Source organism: Dipodomys ordii, unplaced genomic scaffold, assembly GCF_000151885.1.
Source record: "Dipodomys ordii isolate 6190 unplaced genomic scaffold, Dord_2.0 Scaffold107, whole genome shotgun sequence".
Classification (NCBI taxonomy): Eukaryota; Metazoa; Chordata; class Mammalia; order Rodentia; family Heteromyidae; genus Dipodomys; species Dipodomys ordii.
In genome coordinates, this window is record NW_012267323.1 from 852,658 (window position 1) to 868,581 (window position 15,924).

Genomic DNA, 15,924 nt, shown 5'->3' on the forward strand with positions numbered 1-15,924 from the left:
CCATAAGGCAATTCAAAATAAACCATTGCAGCTTTTTGTTGTCTTAAAGGGGCAGAGTGGAGGGGGGGGGCTGGGAAGGTGGCTCAGTGGTAGAGTGCTTGCCTCGCATGCATGAGGCCCTGGGTTTGATTCTTTGGCACCACATAAGAAGAAAAAGCTGGAAGTGGCGCTGTGGCTCAAGTGGCGGAGTGCTCGCCTTGATCTGAGGAGCTGAGGGACAGTGCTCAGGCCCAGAGTTCAAGCTCCACAACTCACAAAAAAGGTTGTGGGGAAGGGCTCTCTTCTGAGCCACAATATGATTAGGGGACTCCCACTGCTGTGAGCATGGAGCCAGAGCTTTGCCCATAGGGCAACGGATGTGACTTCCAGAGAACATCTTAGGGGATGGTGAAAGCCCTTCTGCCCAGTGTTAACGGGGCTCAGGACCAGGGACAGCGGCTCGCAGTCTTTCGTCCTCCCACCAATCGTGGCATAATTAATCACGCACCCAGCACTGGTGCTACAGGCTGGGAAGGGGCTGTGCACCAGGGCTGCGTGCGGGCATGAGCGTCACACCAACATATCCTGACTGGTTCTCCTTCCTCATCCCCTGGCCATAACCACCGCCTTCTGAGCACCTGGCTCAGGTTCGCCAGATGTTAATACCACCTGCTCGATCTACAGGAAACAACTCCACACGGTGTACAGCAACAGCACAGCTCAGATGGTGGGTGGGTGCTGTCCCAAAAGATGCAGCCAACAGTATAACCTTGAAGCTTGCAAATGTGACCTTCTTTAGAAAAGCTTCTGTAGATGTCATTAAGCATGGATTGTATGTATGTACGTACGTACGTATGTATGTGTGTATGTATGTATGCATGTCCATCCTGGGGTTTGAATTCTGGGCCTGGGCGCTGTCCCTCAGCTCTTCAGCTCAAGGTGAGCACTCTACCACTTGAGCCACAGCGCCACTTCTGGTTTTCTGGTGGTTCACTGGAGATAAGAGTCACAGATATTCCTGCCCGTGCTGGCTTTGAACCACAATCCTCAGATCTCAGCCTTCTGAGTAGCTAGGATTACAGGTGTGAGCCACTGATGCCCGGCTTCAACAGGACATCTTTAAGGACACTGGGTAGTATAACTCTGGGGTCTAAGGTCACAATGAGAGTGCTACTTCCTGAAATCTTTTGCACAAATGACTTATCCTTCAAAACCACAGAGCCCTGCTCTCTCTGGAGAGAGCTATTTCATCATTGAGAAGAAGAAGAAAAAAAAGAATCCAGCCTTGAAGATTTGATTTGCACAAAAAGCCAACCAGCAAGAACTGAGGAAGAAATAGTCTTAGATAATCCACTTCTAAAGCAGGCAGGGAGCAGTGTGCGGTCACAGTGAAGAGTTACTCTTTTTTTTTTTTTTTTTGCCTTTGTGTTACAACCCGAAGCCAGCCCACTCCCGTGCCCTTCTCATGATTAAAAAAAAAAAATGAACCTGCAGAATATCCTGAATATCCTCCAACAGTTCATAAATCCACCGCATTTATGATTCTCCTGTCAACTCCCCAGCTCCTTCACAGCCCCCCACCTTCAACGGATCATGGGTTTTCTCTGTTTGTTTTGGCAGTTATAGGATTTGAACTTAGGACCTCAAATTCTGTACCACTTGAGCAACACTCTCATCCTTCTTTGGATTTAGTTGTTTTTTTTCAAAGGAGACTTCATGCTATTTTGCTCGCGGCTGGTCTTGGATAAGGTCCACCAGTGTCTTCTGCAGAGCTGCGATTACAGACATGCATCACTATGCCCAGTCCCAGCTCTTGGTTCTCTTCCAGGAACGAACCACATAGTCCAGTGATGCCAGGAAGCTGCAAAACTTCTCTGGCCCAGTCTAGTCAAAGACCGTGTCTGTCACAGGTCAGTCTCTGGGCCAAAGCTTCCACAGCACTGGAGATGTAGGAATGTAAATTCCTGGCCTACTCCCAGATTCCCAGATACAATGGATCAGAAACTATGGGGGGAGTGGGGAGGGGCATTCAGCGCTGCTCTCTAGGCGACTGTGCTGCACAGGTAAAGTGTAGAAGCGCTTAGACTCCCAGAGTCCATGACACTGGGGCTCCCTGCCCTCACCACCTGATTGAGTCAGGGGCGGGGTCTGGACAAGGGGGTGCATGAAGCGCTCCTTAAGCTAGCATGAAAAACACTGATCAAAGCCAGTCAGATGAATTCAGTCTCATGTGGCAAGTTGCAGTACGTGGGAAAGGGATGTTTCCCGTTTCTGTAGTGTTAATGGATGACCCCGCGCACACGTGTGTCATTGCCATTACTACAGGCCTGTGAACCGGTCTTTGCCATTAATGGACCGAGTTCTTCATTTCCTCAAGAGCAAAGGGTCCTCAGTAGTTTCTGAGGGGATGGGATTTGTCTAGGGGTGGGGGTGGGGGGACAGAGGGCCCATCAGCTGGTAAGAGAGGCAGGCTCAAACTGGTACTGATGGGTATAGGGTATGGCCAGGATTTGAGCTCAGGCTGTCTTTGCTTCCGAATCTAAGGCCCTACTTAGTCCCGTGTGGTACATGTTGCCACCAGGAAGTTGTAAACAGCAAGGGAAGGAGGTCCAGTGGATGAAGAGTCCATGAAGAAAGATGGATTGAGCTGGGCACCGGTGGCTCACGCCTGTCATCCTAGCTACTCAGGAGACTGAGATCTGAGGATCATGGTTCAAAGCCAGCCCAGGCAGGAAAAGTCTGTGAGACTCCAATAAACCACTCAGAAAACTGGAAGTGGCGCTGTGGCTCAAGTGGTAGAAGGCTCATCTTGAGCTGAAGAGCTGAGGGACAGCGCCCAGGCCCAGAGTTCAAGCCCCACGACCAAACAACAAAAAAAAGATGGATTGTCTTCCAACATCTCATGTAGGGGAGGCCACTCTGTAGGCCGAATCACAAAACCTCTGTGGTTGTCTCCCTTCAACTCCTCATGGAAAGGAAACTACTCTGCACACGGAACTGCACAGTCTGTATGGTTCGGCTCCCCTTCCCCACCCCTACACACCACATTTGACATACCAGTTGGCTGAGATCCATTAAAATAAAAGAATCACACAGCAAGTCTGTGTTGCCTCTTAGTTCTCAAGTCAATTCTAGACATTGTAAAAACATGTTTGCTAGTGGACAAAGTTAGCGCAGGCAAAAGTAAAGAATGGATGAGTGATGTGTATGAGCCACAGTGTGTTTATACGGGCCAGTAGTCAGACTTGCCCAGAGAGTAGCACTACCTATCATCTAACAGCAAAGACCTATCTAACCTGGGCCAGGTGCATATCCTGGCAAGCTTTGGTAAGTAACCAGGTGTTGAGACAGGTGATTTCTCTAGCTCTCTAGGTGATGTTTGAGATTTGTTGTGGGGCTTGAACTCTGGGTGCCTGGGTGCTGTCCCTCAGCTCTTCAGCTCAAGGTGAGCACGCTACCACTTGAGCCACAGTGCCACTTCCGGTTTTCTGGTGGTTCACTGGAGATCAGAGTCTCACAGACTTTCCTGCCTGGGCTGGCTTTGAACCACGCTCCTCAGATCTCAGCCTCTTGAGTAGCTAGGATGACGGTCGTGAGCTACCAGCGCCCGGCAGAAACCCCTTTTGCATTCCTAATTGTTCCATTTAGGAAGATGACCCTTGTTAAACACAAGACCTGTCTCTGAACGTTAGAATAATTAGGCAATGCCTTTCAAGTAATGTATGACCTTAAAATATTTTTACCAGCTTTGGGACAGACAGTCAGCTAAGGTGTACGCCACAAAAATACGCCACAAAAATCTTGGTGTTTCCTAATTTACTATGATTTTCCTTTTCATTTCCTGCTTCTCCAGCTGCAGACATGATCAAATGACTTTCTTCTCCTTTTTGAGGTGTGTGTGTGTGTGTGTGTGTGAAATCGGACTGCTTTCTCCTTTCTGAGGTGTGTATGTGTGTGTGCATGTGGGTATGAAAACCTTGTTTATCCTTTAAATGTCTCCTCTCCCCATCAAAGCAGTTAGTCATTCCTTGATGACGTTGCTTCTTCAATGTATAAAGCCTTTTCTCCAACAAACAAGCTTATCTTTTTTTTTTATTTTAAAGGCAACCAACCCACAGTCCTTTAAAACACATGGCAAAAGCACACGAGAGCTGTCCCCATGACATTTGGCTGTTGCCCAACCAGACTGAAATAGCCTGACGTGATCTGTGTTGCAGGGATTAGAATTGGGCAGAAGAAATGAGTCAATTAAAACACCCAGCCAGGATGTTGTCTGTAGATAAAGTGCCCGGCGCTGGGGGTCCAACAATATAACCTGAATGACTGCATAGTAAGGGCTGACTGGCTGGTGATTTGCATCTCAATCTCTTTTCATTTCATTTCATTTTTTTTTTCCCTCAGGAAAAGGGAACAGGAGTTGCTTAGTCTAGGAAAGACAGGACTTCCATTCGCCTCAGCAAGAACTAGACAAATGACAATGAACTCCAGGCTTTCCAACTCGGTGCCTTGCCCTGGAGCGGGTAATGCCGGCTGTTCCAAGTGGGTCAGTCAGCACATCAGCACTCCATTGCTATCGGCTTTTCCATTCACTGAGCAGCACTTCCGTCCCAAAGGCTTGTATGGTCACTAATGCAACAGGAACTCTGTGATGTGATCCCCAAACATAGATGACATCCAGAAAGTTACACTTAGTGTGCTACCCCAAACCTAAGAAATCTCTTTTTTGTCTTTTTTTTTTTTTGCCAGTCCTGGGGCTTGAACTCAGGCCCTGGGCACTGTCCCTGAACTTCTGCACAAGGCTAGCGCTCTACCACTTGAACCACAGCACCACTTCTGGCTTTTTCTGTTTATGTGGTACTGAGGAATCGAACCTAGGGCTTCATGCAGGCACTCTACCTCTAAGTCATATTCCCAGCCCAAGAAATCTCTATCTCTTTTACAATCTATCTATCTATCTATCTATCTATCTATCTATCTATCTATCTATCTATCTATCTATCTACAACATTCCAAGCCAAAGGCTTTATAGTCACCAAAGGATAACTGATTCTATGTGACAAAATTCAGAAGACACAGTCTTCTTCCTCATCAAGAACCTACAGGAGATTATATTGAAGGACCTTTCACTACTACAAACCCGAGAGCAAGGATGCTTTCGGCACACGTTTTTGGATGATGCTTAACAAGCATATCATTATGATATGCTTTATGATAGCGGAGTCTATATTACAACTGCTCACGACATTAGAATGATTCTATGGTTGATGGCGTATCTAGATGACGCAGAGGAAAACCTCAGGGCCCTTTCTCATAGACCCACTCTTGGTCTTGTGTAAGTTCTGGCGCTTTAGTGGCAAAACCAGGTCAACCAGGAAAAAAGAAAGGTGGGATGGACTTACTTAACAGTTGGCAATAGAGGGCCTGTAAGCTTCTCTTCATGGTATCATCTGGTCCTGCGTTGCCTCCAGTTTATTCATGATTCTGTCTAGGAAAATAGGAGAAGAAATTGTAACATCCAGGGGGGCGTACTTTAAATGAACAGTCAGAAAGAGCTCCCAATCAACATGGTCCTGGTTGTTAAATACCTACATTTGAAGTAGACAAATCTTGGGTTAGATATACCAAAAACATTTTAATTTATGATGTTCTCTGTTACAAAATCACCACCAATCAATTGACTCAACACTGAAACCATATGCCCCTCTTGAAGAAAACACACACGCAGCTAGATGGTAAGAGTCTGGTTTTGGAACTTTCAGGACTTTCTGTGAATCTCTGCAGAGTCTCTAGTCTCAAGAAGTTTCTTTCCTAATCTCATTTTTGCTCAGGTGCTCACAAACAAACAAGAAGAATAAGAGAGCACAATCACACTTGAAACTGCATTAATTTTCTCAACACAAAGGATACTTTCATTAGGGAATATTTGGGTACTATGGTTAACAGAAAATAAAGAGAATAAATGAAAAACTACTACCAATCACATATTATCCTTGCGATAGGAAGAGTTGATGGCTCAGACTTTAGATGTATCTGTCCAGGTCCAGCCTCATAAATATGCTCTCCAACAAGTCTGTCCTTTTACATACTGTACATTTAAATCCTGACCCCCTTCCCCGCTATCAGAAGCAAGTTTCTGGGTTGTTATTATTTTACTACTTTGTTTCAAAGAGCAAATAATAGCTATTTAAGTTCCCAGAAAAAAAATGAAATTACGTCATTTTCAGGGAAATGAATGGATCTGGGAAATATCATACTGAGTAAAAGATAAGCCAGGAAAGACAAAAGGCCTATGTTTTCTCTCAATGCGTGGATCTTAGGCACAAAATACAACCTCCCAGGTAAACACACACAGGTGCATAGGTGCATATACACTGACCAAAGTGAGTAAAGTATAGTAGATGCAAGAGTGAAACTCCATGGAGGAAATCTTTTGAACAATTACCAGACAGTTGAGCAAAATGAATAGCAGGAAACTGAAACACAGCTTGAATGGGGGGGGGAAGAGGGGGAGATGTAAGGCTAGTGCTAGTGAGTGGATGAGTGGGAAAAGGAACAGGGTGGAGGGGAAGGGGTTGGTACACATACAGTCATAAACCTTAATGTCCACCGGTGAGAAGCCAAGTGGGAAATGTGACGTGACTCTGGGGGAAAGAAGGGGTGACAAGGATCAAGCAGCATTGGACATGTTGGGGCGCCAGTGGCTCACGCCTGTCATCCTAGCTACTCAGGAGGCAGAGATATGAGGAGCATGGTTCAAAGCCAGCCTGGGCAGGAAAGTCCGTGAGACTCTCATCTCCCATGAGCCACCAGAAAATCGGAAGTGGCGCCGTGGCTCAAGTGGTAGAGCTCTGGCCTTGAGCTGAAGAGCTGAGGGGCAGCGCCCAGGCCCAGAGTTCAAGCCCCATGACCGACAAAAAAAAAAAAAAAAGGTAAGAGAAAAAGCCCAAGAAAGGAAAGCGCTTAGTGAGAATTCTGCCACAAGTAGCTGCCCTGTGTTCCTCCAGGGGTGGGCAGCTGTGATCTCTCTGTGTTTGCAGGGGGAGAGAGAGTCTGCTGTCCACAGCACTGGGACTTTGAGGCTCCTTAGAATAACACAGACCTCTCTCTGCCAGCATTACAATGTATGAGGACCATTTATCTCCTTTGAGGAGACAGGGAAGTGCTTGTGGGAAGTGAGGAATACATATCACATTTCCTCTTTTATGGTTTTGGTGTTAAAGACTCTGCCTACTGAGGTCGGGGAATTAAATGATATTGTAGAGATGCCAAATACTAAAAGAGTAGGTTCTATCATTTTGACTGCCGTGCTTATGGAAAAGATTATTCCTTGTCCACAGCAAACTCATTCATTTTTCTCTTCTTTTGCAGTGCCTGAGAAATGGTTTCCGAAATTGAATTTGGGGACTTAAAAAATATATATGTGTATTTCTTGTGGGCAGTAGGCATTTGTTCTGAAAGATATATTGATGTTTTTACATCAGAAATGGAAGTGAGGCCATATAAAACAGGCAAAACTTAGCAGAATGCTTTACATATGGAAACAGCATCTAAACTCCTGAGACATACATCGAAGGGGTAATAGGCTTTCAGTGTGTAAAGTTATTCACAGTATTAGTCACTGACCAATTTAATATCAACCTTTAACCTTAAACACACTCTCCTTTTTCTATTTCCCGTCCATAGCTCTTTTCTTTTCCCCTTGAAGCCACATAAAAGACTTTTAATTCTCAAGATAGTGTAAGGGTAGTTTTAATCTGTGTTTCTGGTTTCATATCGCCAGTGGTTCTGCAGAAGTGTGCCACTGAGTAGATATAGTGAAATAAAAATGATAACGAAATGGGGAAAATATGTGGGCAAGCGTGGGGTGGGCCAATATAAAACCGATCCAGGCTTTAGCTGAGGCGTAGAGGAAGTGCTGGGGAGAGTTGGGCAGGAAAGCCCAACCTCAAGAAGGTCAAGTTCAAGACCATCCCAAGCTTGTCTTAAGCATGTCATTTGGACGGCCAGCTGGGGGTAGGAGTCACACATTCGGCCTCATCTGTGAAGCCCCTAAGTAGCTTTAACTGATTATGTTGACAACTCTACCTTCCTAGCTGGAAAGGCTAGGAGAAATACCCCAAAGTACAGATTGTTAATTCCTCAACCTAGTGGATGGTCAAAGTCTGGTTCCCAAATAGATACCTGCAGGAATTTGAATTCCTAGTTTGGGGAGAATGAGTCGATTTTAAAAGGCTCCTACGAGGGGCTGGGAAGGTGGCTCCGTGGTAGAGCGCTTGCCTTGCATGCACGAGGCCCTGGGTTCCATTCCCCAGCACCACATAAGCAAAAAAAAGAAAAAAAGCCGAAGTGGCACTATGGCTCAAGTGGCAGAGCGCTAGCCTTAAGCTGAAGAGCTGAGGGACAGCGCCCAGGCCCAGAGTTCAGGCCCCATGACCGGACCCAAACACATACAAAAAAATAAATAAATAAAAAATAAAAGGCTCCTACAATTGTCCTTAGAAGTAGCCAGGTTTTGAAAGCAAAAACCTAAAGCTAGATGTTCTGATTCAACATTCAGAACACAGGGAGGAGTACTGTGTTTCACGCCTGTAAGTCCTAACAACTCAGGAGTCTATGATTTGAGGAGACTGTGGTTCAAAGCCAGCCTGAAGAGAAAAGTCTGTGACACTTTTTTTTGTAGTTGGCAGTGGGGCTTGAACTCAGGGCCTGGCACCTGTCCTTCAGCTCTTTTTACTCAAGACTAGCGCACTACCACTCTGCGCCACTTCTGGTTTGCTGGTGGTTCATTGGAGATTAAAAAAAAAGTCTCACAGACTTTCCTGCCCAGGCTGGCTTTGGACCACGATCCTCAGATCTCAGCCTCCTGATAGGTGTGAGGCATCAGTGTCTGGCTCTGTGAGACTCTCATTTCCAATTACCCATCAAAACCTGGAAGTGGGGGTATAGCTCAAGTGGTAGAGCACCAGCTCTGGAGAGGGGGAAAAAAAAAAGCCGAACTAGTGAGATCTTGAGGCCTTGAGTTCAAGCCCCAGTACCAGCAAAAACAAACAAACAAAAAACAGGGGAGGCACGTATCAATGGCTTACTTGGCACCTCAGTCTCAGATCAAGGAAACTTGACTCCCAAAGCACCTGAGGGAAGCTCCCCAGGGACTCTGCTGTGCGACCAAGGGGAGAAACAGAGAACCAGGGACCCTGGACCCAACCGCAGAGAGAACTAGAGACGCGGAGAGGTGAGATCTACTCCTTCCCCTTTCCTGAAAAATGGCACTTTTAGGAGAGGGAGGGCGTGGGCTCGTAAACGCAGCCACATTTGCATGTCCTGTTCAAAATAGAAAAGGAGTGAGTCAGTGTTTCTTAAATATTTAGATCTCGGCCTTTCCATGCGATTCCTGTCTTAACGAACATGAGCTCTTGCTGGTTTCCTACCCAAGTTCTGACTCTGATCAACCTTTTTCTCTCTGGGTCCCCACTTCTGGCTTTTATAAAGGGGTGTCTAAATGGGAGAGGTGATAATGACTGAGAGGGAGAGAGCAGCGAGGCTCAGGGATGGGACCGCGGTGGAGTGAGCCGCTCCTATTCCTGACGTCTGTCTGCCCTGCCCGGTGCAGGCTTACGGAGCTGAAGAGACAGCAGCGGAGGGAACTACAAGGATGGTACCTCTTCCCCAGCTGGCCGCCACAGCTGACTGTACAGAGGGAATCTCGCTTCTGTTGAAGTTCTACCACTGGCCCCTGTGAAACGCCTCCACAGTGGATAAGCAGCAGGAGATAGCATGGGACTGGATCGTTGGCTTCTGAGTTCATTGTGCCCAAGTTCTTATCTTTGGATCACTCAGGGGAGGTTAAGACTGACAGAAAGCCGGGTGCTGGTGGCTCACACCTGTCATCCTAGCTACTCAGGACCTGGCTGAGATGTGGGGATCGCAGTTCAAAGCCAGCCCTGCCAGGAAAGTTTGTGAGACTACTGTATTCGTGAGAATACCGTACAGAGGAGTTACAATTACATGGGCAAGATAACGAGTACATTTCTTTGTTTTTTTTTTTGTTGTTTTTTTTTGGGTCCAGTCATGGGGCCTGAACTCTGGGTCTGGGCGCTGCCCCTCAGCTCTTCAGCTCAAGGCTAGCGCTCTACCACTTGAGCCATAGCGCCACTTCCGGCTTTTCTCTTTTTGCATATGTGGTGCTAAGGAATTGAACCCAGGGCCTCAGGCACGCAAGGCAAGCACTCTACCACTGAGCCACCTTCCCAGCCCATGAGTACATTTCTTATCAAGCATTGTTGCCTCCTCATGAGACACTTATCTCCAATGAACCACCAGAAAACCAGAAGTGGCACTGTGGCTCAAGTGGTAGAGCGCTCACCTTGAGCTGAAGAGCTGAGGGACAGCGCCCAGGCCCAGAGTTCAAGCCCCATGACCAACAACAACAACAAAAGAGTGGCAGGAAAGCAGTGGATAGACTTTGGGAAGTAAGGGAGACAGAGGCTGGGTCCCCTAGACCCGATTTTTCCAGATCAATGCAATAAGATAAATGCTCACCAGACTAGGAGACAGCTGGAGAGTCCAGGTCAGCTAGGACACACAGTACTGTACCCACTGATGATTAAATGGCCTTACAGGAGAGACATTAGATGGTACTGAATTAATTCAAGGTAGCAGCTAGATCCTCAGAATTCCAGAATGTCTATCTGTAGGTCGGCTCTTGACATTTCATGAACTTCTCAATAATGTAACCACAAAGTTTCCACGGTTCTCAACGTATGATCTTCCTAGCACTAGCAGCACCAAGAATTTTCTGGGAATGCAAATGACCAGGATTGTTCAGACCCACTGAATCAACCTCTGGGATGGGGGCCTAGCAAGACTGGCTTCAATGAGCCTGCCCAAAATGGACCCTAAAGTGAAGTTGAGAACCTCAGTTTTATATGCATGTATTATGTGGACCCCATTATATTATGCAATCTTGGGTAAATCATTTACATCTTTAGAAGTTCAATAAAATGTAGATAGAGGTGGTTGGAACAGCACAACCTATCTCCAAAGTCTGTCTGTCTGTCTGTCTCTCTTCTCTCTCTCTTGCCAGTCCTAGGGCTTGAACTCAGGATCTGGGCACTGTCCCTGAGCTTCTCTGGCTCAAGGCTAGCACTCTACCACTTGAGCCACAGGGCCACTTCTGGCTTTTTCTGTGAATGTGGTCCTGAGGAATCGAACATAGGGCTTCATGCATGCTAGTAAGCACTCTACCACTAAGTCACATTCCTAAACTATCACCAGGGGTGTTTTTGGATGGGATTAAAACCCAGGTTTGGCAGAAGGAAAACCAACCAAGTGATTTCAATGCATTTTTTTGTTTTTGTCTGTATGTGGTAACACACAACTAGTAAGATCTAGATGTTTCACTCAATTAAAATTCTAAAGCCAGGCAACCAGAATTGAGTTAAATGAATAAATCCTACAACAATTACTTTCTTTTTTTGGGGGGGGGGATCAGGTCCTGGGGCCTGAACTCTGGGCCTGGGCACTGTCCCTCAGCTCTTCAGCTCAAGGCTAGCACTCTACCACTTGAGCCACAGTGCCACTTCCGGCTTTTTTCTTGTTGCTAATGTGGTGCTGAGGAATGGAACCCAGGGCCTCAGGCATGCAAGGCAAGCTCCCTACCACTGAGCCACCTTCCCAGCCCAACAATTACTTTCAAATAAAGCTCTCATCCAGAACCTAGAAGACTTAACAATGGCCGTCAACCCTTCAAGGTCAATCAGCTATGTTAGCCATTTCTACCACACAGAATTAGCACAAAAACTCAGAGGGGCTACAAGCTGGAACAAAACTGAACTATACCTTAAAGAAATCAGACTAGGGATGAACGAGAGGTTAATAAGCAACAAGTCAATTGTCTTCCAGTACTGTCCTTCTGTAATCAAAACTGATAGAAATATACTTTAGAGTTTCAAGAAAGTGTCCAGGGGATTATTATTTTTTAATGCTGGTCCTGAGGCTTGAACTCAGGGCCTGAGTGCTATCCCTGAGCAATTACCACTTGAACTATAGCTCCACCTTTTTTTTTTTTTTTTTTTTTGGTGAGTAGTTAATCTGAGATAAGAACCTCATGGGCAGGGCTGGGAAGGTGGCTCAGTGGTAGGGTACTTGCTTTGCATGCACGAGGCCCTGGGTTCAAATCCTCAGCACCACATAAGCAAAAAAAAAAAGCCAGAAGTGGTGCTGTGGCTCAAGTGGTAGAGTACTAGCCTTGACCTGAAGAGCTGAGGGACAGCCCCCAGGCCCAGAGTTCAAAAGACCCATGACCAAAAAAAAAGAAAAAAGAAAAAAAAGAATCTCATGGGCTTCGAATGGTTGATCTTCAGATCTTGGTTTCCTGAGTAGCTAGGACTATAGGCATAAGCCACTGGTGCCTGGCTGGTTTCTTTTCTTTTCTCTTTCTTTCTTTCTTTCTTTTTTTTTTTTTGTGGGTTGCAGGGCTTGAACTCTGGGCCTGAATGCTGTCCCTCAGCTCTTCAGCTCAAGGCAAGCACTCTACCACTAGAGCCATAGAGCTACTTCCGGTTTTCTAGTGGTTTGTTGGAGATAAGAGTCTCACAGACTTTCCTGCCCGGTTTGGCTTTGAACCTTGATCCTCAGATCTCAGCCTCCTGAATAGCTAGGATGACAGGCGTGAGCCACTGGTGCCCGGCTTTGGGCTTCACACTTTCTAGGCTGACACTCAACAAGTGAGCCAGGCCTGGAGTTTTCACAAGATTACTTCTATGACCCACTCACAGGAAAAGAGGTTAGTCTTATTGAAGAATTAATCATCCCACAATTCCTAAGCACTTGTGTTTTATTAAACTTGATGGTCAAATATTGCCCCAATGATTGATGCTAGCTCATGTTTATATTATGGTTTAGTAATCATGAACTCATTTTTATCCAAAAGCTTAATGATGTGAGAAAAGTGCCCATTGTCAGCTGACTGGTAATGTGCACAGCAGACACGAAGTGCGGCTTTGGGTTCTTCCATTCATTGGAATGCCTTGTTGCAAGAGTAGATAAAAGCAAAGGAACGTTACATTTATTTGGACAATGACTGTGTGTTCAGCAACATGTTAAATGAGATTGTTTTACTGCTGGCTTCAAAGCACCCTCATAAAATAGGTATTCATGGCCTTCGCTTTTTGTGTGTGTGTGTGTGGGCTCAGAAAATTTAGGTTAATTAAAGTCATGAAGCTAGCAGGTATCAGAGCCTTGATCCCAACTCAACTCTTTATCTTTTAGTAAATCTTGCTCGCTGTCCTTTTAGTAAACCTTCTAGATGAAAGCATAAGTAGAATTTCCTAAAAATTCAGTAGTCTCAAAACTCAAATCTACCAAACACCCATATTCTATCGATCATCACACAGGCTCCAAATAAATTCCTTCATGCTAGGTGCTGATGGCTTATGCCTATGATCTTTTTTGGTTGGTCATGGGGATTGAACTCAAGGCCTGGGTGCTGTCCCTCAGCTCTTCAGCTCAAGGGGAATGCTCTACCACTTGAGCCACAGTGCCACTTCTGGTTTTCTGGTGGTTCATTGGAGATAAGAGTCTCATGGGGACTTTCCTGCCTGGGCTGGCTTTGAACTGTGATCCTCAGATCTCAGCCTCCTGTGTAGGTAGGATGACAGGTGTGAGCCACTGGCACCTGGCTTCATGCCTATAATCTTAAATACTCAAGAAGCTGAGATCTGAGGATCAAGGTTCAAAGCCAGCCGGGCAGAAAAAGCCCATGAGAGGCTCTTATCTCCAGTTAAACAATAAAAAGCTGGAAGTGGAATATTTAACAACAACAACAACAATAGTAATAATAAAAAGCTGGAAGGGAGAGTATGGCTCAAGTGGGAGAGTGCCAGCCTTGAATGAAAAAGCCCACTGAGAGTGTAAGGCCCTGAATTCTCTCTCTCTCTCTCTCTCACACACACACACACACAGCCTTTCAGTCACGGCTGCAGGGACAACTGTTCAAAAGCTATCATGGTCTCCCATTTTCTTCCTCTGCAGGAGCATTAGCTCTTTAGCCTGTCAGAGCTTGTATAGCCTGGGCCAGGGGTCATGCATGTGCAGATCCCAGCAAAATAGCCAGCCCAAAAGAGGGAGATGGGGGAGGGGGAGTGCAAAACAGGATGGGTAGGAGGCTGGGAAACTTACCTGCTTGGGAAGGCTGGTGGTGAGGGCGTGGGTTACTCTGGTATGCAGCCACGGCATGGTAAGCAGGCTGGGCACGTCAATAATCTGGTTTTATATAACAGTGGCAGCTTCATGATTCCACCTATCAGTTCACTCACAGCGGGGCCCGAGTCCAACAACCAGGCAGCAGTAATAGTCTCCTGCTGCTTTGCTGCTTCCCATCTCCTCCATTCCCCAAATCAAACCTGATCTCTACCCGATCACACTGGACTTTTTCAATGGCTCCCCGCTGGGCAGTGACAAGGGTATGAGTCTTGATCAGCTGGGAGCTGGAAGCTGGGAAGGAAATGTTAATAGCCGAGTGCACCCTGCTCCACCGAAGGGAACTTTTCCTCTATGGTACCACAAAACTGGCAGAGTTCCAGGCAGGGGTGACGTCACCAGCCTAGGTCCGGCTAAGATGATGTCAGGCCAAGCTGTGTCCATTCCTGTTGGCATGTCATTTCTTGCTGCCAGACTGTTAACACAGCGTCCATCAGCCCACCCCCAACCGGACACAGTGCCTCTGAAAGCCTTTCAGTTTCATACAGAGATCGCTGGAGGTTTGCTCAGTGCACAGGTGGTGGATAGTGGGACAGCAAGCTGATGAATTCAAAATCTCACTGAGACTCTATAAGGAAGCAAGCGTTTGGTTTCTGGTTTTACCTCCCCTCACGAAGGTTTCTTAACAGAACCATTTCTCGGTGTAATCCATTCGAACTATCACTAGGCAGTTCAACTCAGAAACCAAGAAGCTGAGACATTTTTCTTGTTCCAGTCCTGGGGCTTGAACTCAGGGCCTGGGCGCTGTCCCTGAGCTTCTTGAGCTCAAGGCTAGCGCTCTGTCACTTGAGCCACAGCACCGCTTCCAGCTTTTTCTGTGTATGTGGTACCGAGGAATTGAACCCGGGGCTTCATGTGTGCTAGGCAAGCACTCTACCACTGAGCCACCTTCCCAGCCCCCTGAAACATGTTTTGATGGAGAAGGATTGGAACTAAAAGGAGAGGAACAGATGAATGAAAAGAGGAAGGGGTGGGAAAATAATATCATAATACTCCAAAGACATCTATAAAAACGGAACTAGGAGACTTGAGAAGATGGGGTGCAGGGGAAGAGGGGTTCTGATAAGAGGTGTGGGAAATGATGGAAGGGGCAGCTCTGATCAAGCCACATTCTGCATACAGGTTGACCTTTGAACTGAAATGCCTTTGGACAACTAGTTAAAAAAATCATAAAGGAAGAGTGCTCTCTCTAGGCCTGTGTTGCTTATAGTTCCCCTCTCCATCCCCCCCGCCCACCAAGCAACCTTAATCCTTGAGTTCTTGTTTGCAAGGGTACCTCTCCACTGGTTAATTGAAAGGTACACAAAAGGTGGAAGGTGTTTGATTGTTTAGAATAAAAATGAGCCTGGCGCCGGTGGCTCACACCTGTCAAACTAGCTAGTCAAGAGACAGAGATCTGAGGATGGTGGTTCAAAGCCAGCCTGGACAGGAAAGTCTGTGAGCCTCCTATCTCCAAAAAACCACCAGAAAACCGAAAGTGGTGTTGTGGCTCCACAAATGAACCAGACTGGCATGCTTTGGATGCTTTTTTTTTTCTTCTTTACATATTGTTTAAATGACAACCAGTGCCCTCTAATAATTTCAAGAGTCATAACATGACAGAGTCACCAATGATCTCAGAATATATAAAATCATTCTGTACATCTTCACACAGAGGACGGCCTCTAGGAACATCCGGCGTGAGCT

At 46.4% G+C, this 15,924-nt stretch overlaps 1 protein-coding gene across 1 annotated transcript in view; it reads right to left on the reverse strand.

Annotated features, from left to right (window-relative positions):
* Positions 1 to 15,924, reverse strand: part of Tmem108 (transmembrane protein 108) — a 114,298-nt gene that overhangs the window by 37,477 nt on the left and 60,897 nt on the right. Inside the window, exon 2 of the mRNA XM_013028035.1 lies at positions 5,379 to 5,464. Within this exon, the coding sequence (XP_012883489.1) occupies positions 5,379 to 5,418 (40 nt within the window). The 5' untranslated portion in view covers positions 5,419 to 5,464. The remainder of the gene's footprint in view (positions 1 to 5,378; positions 5,465 to 15,924) is intronic.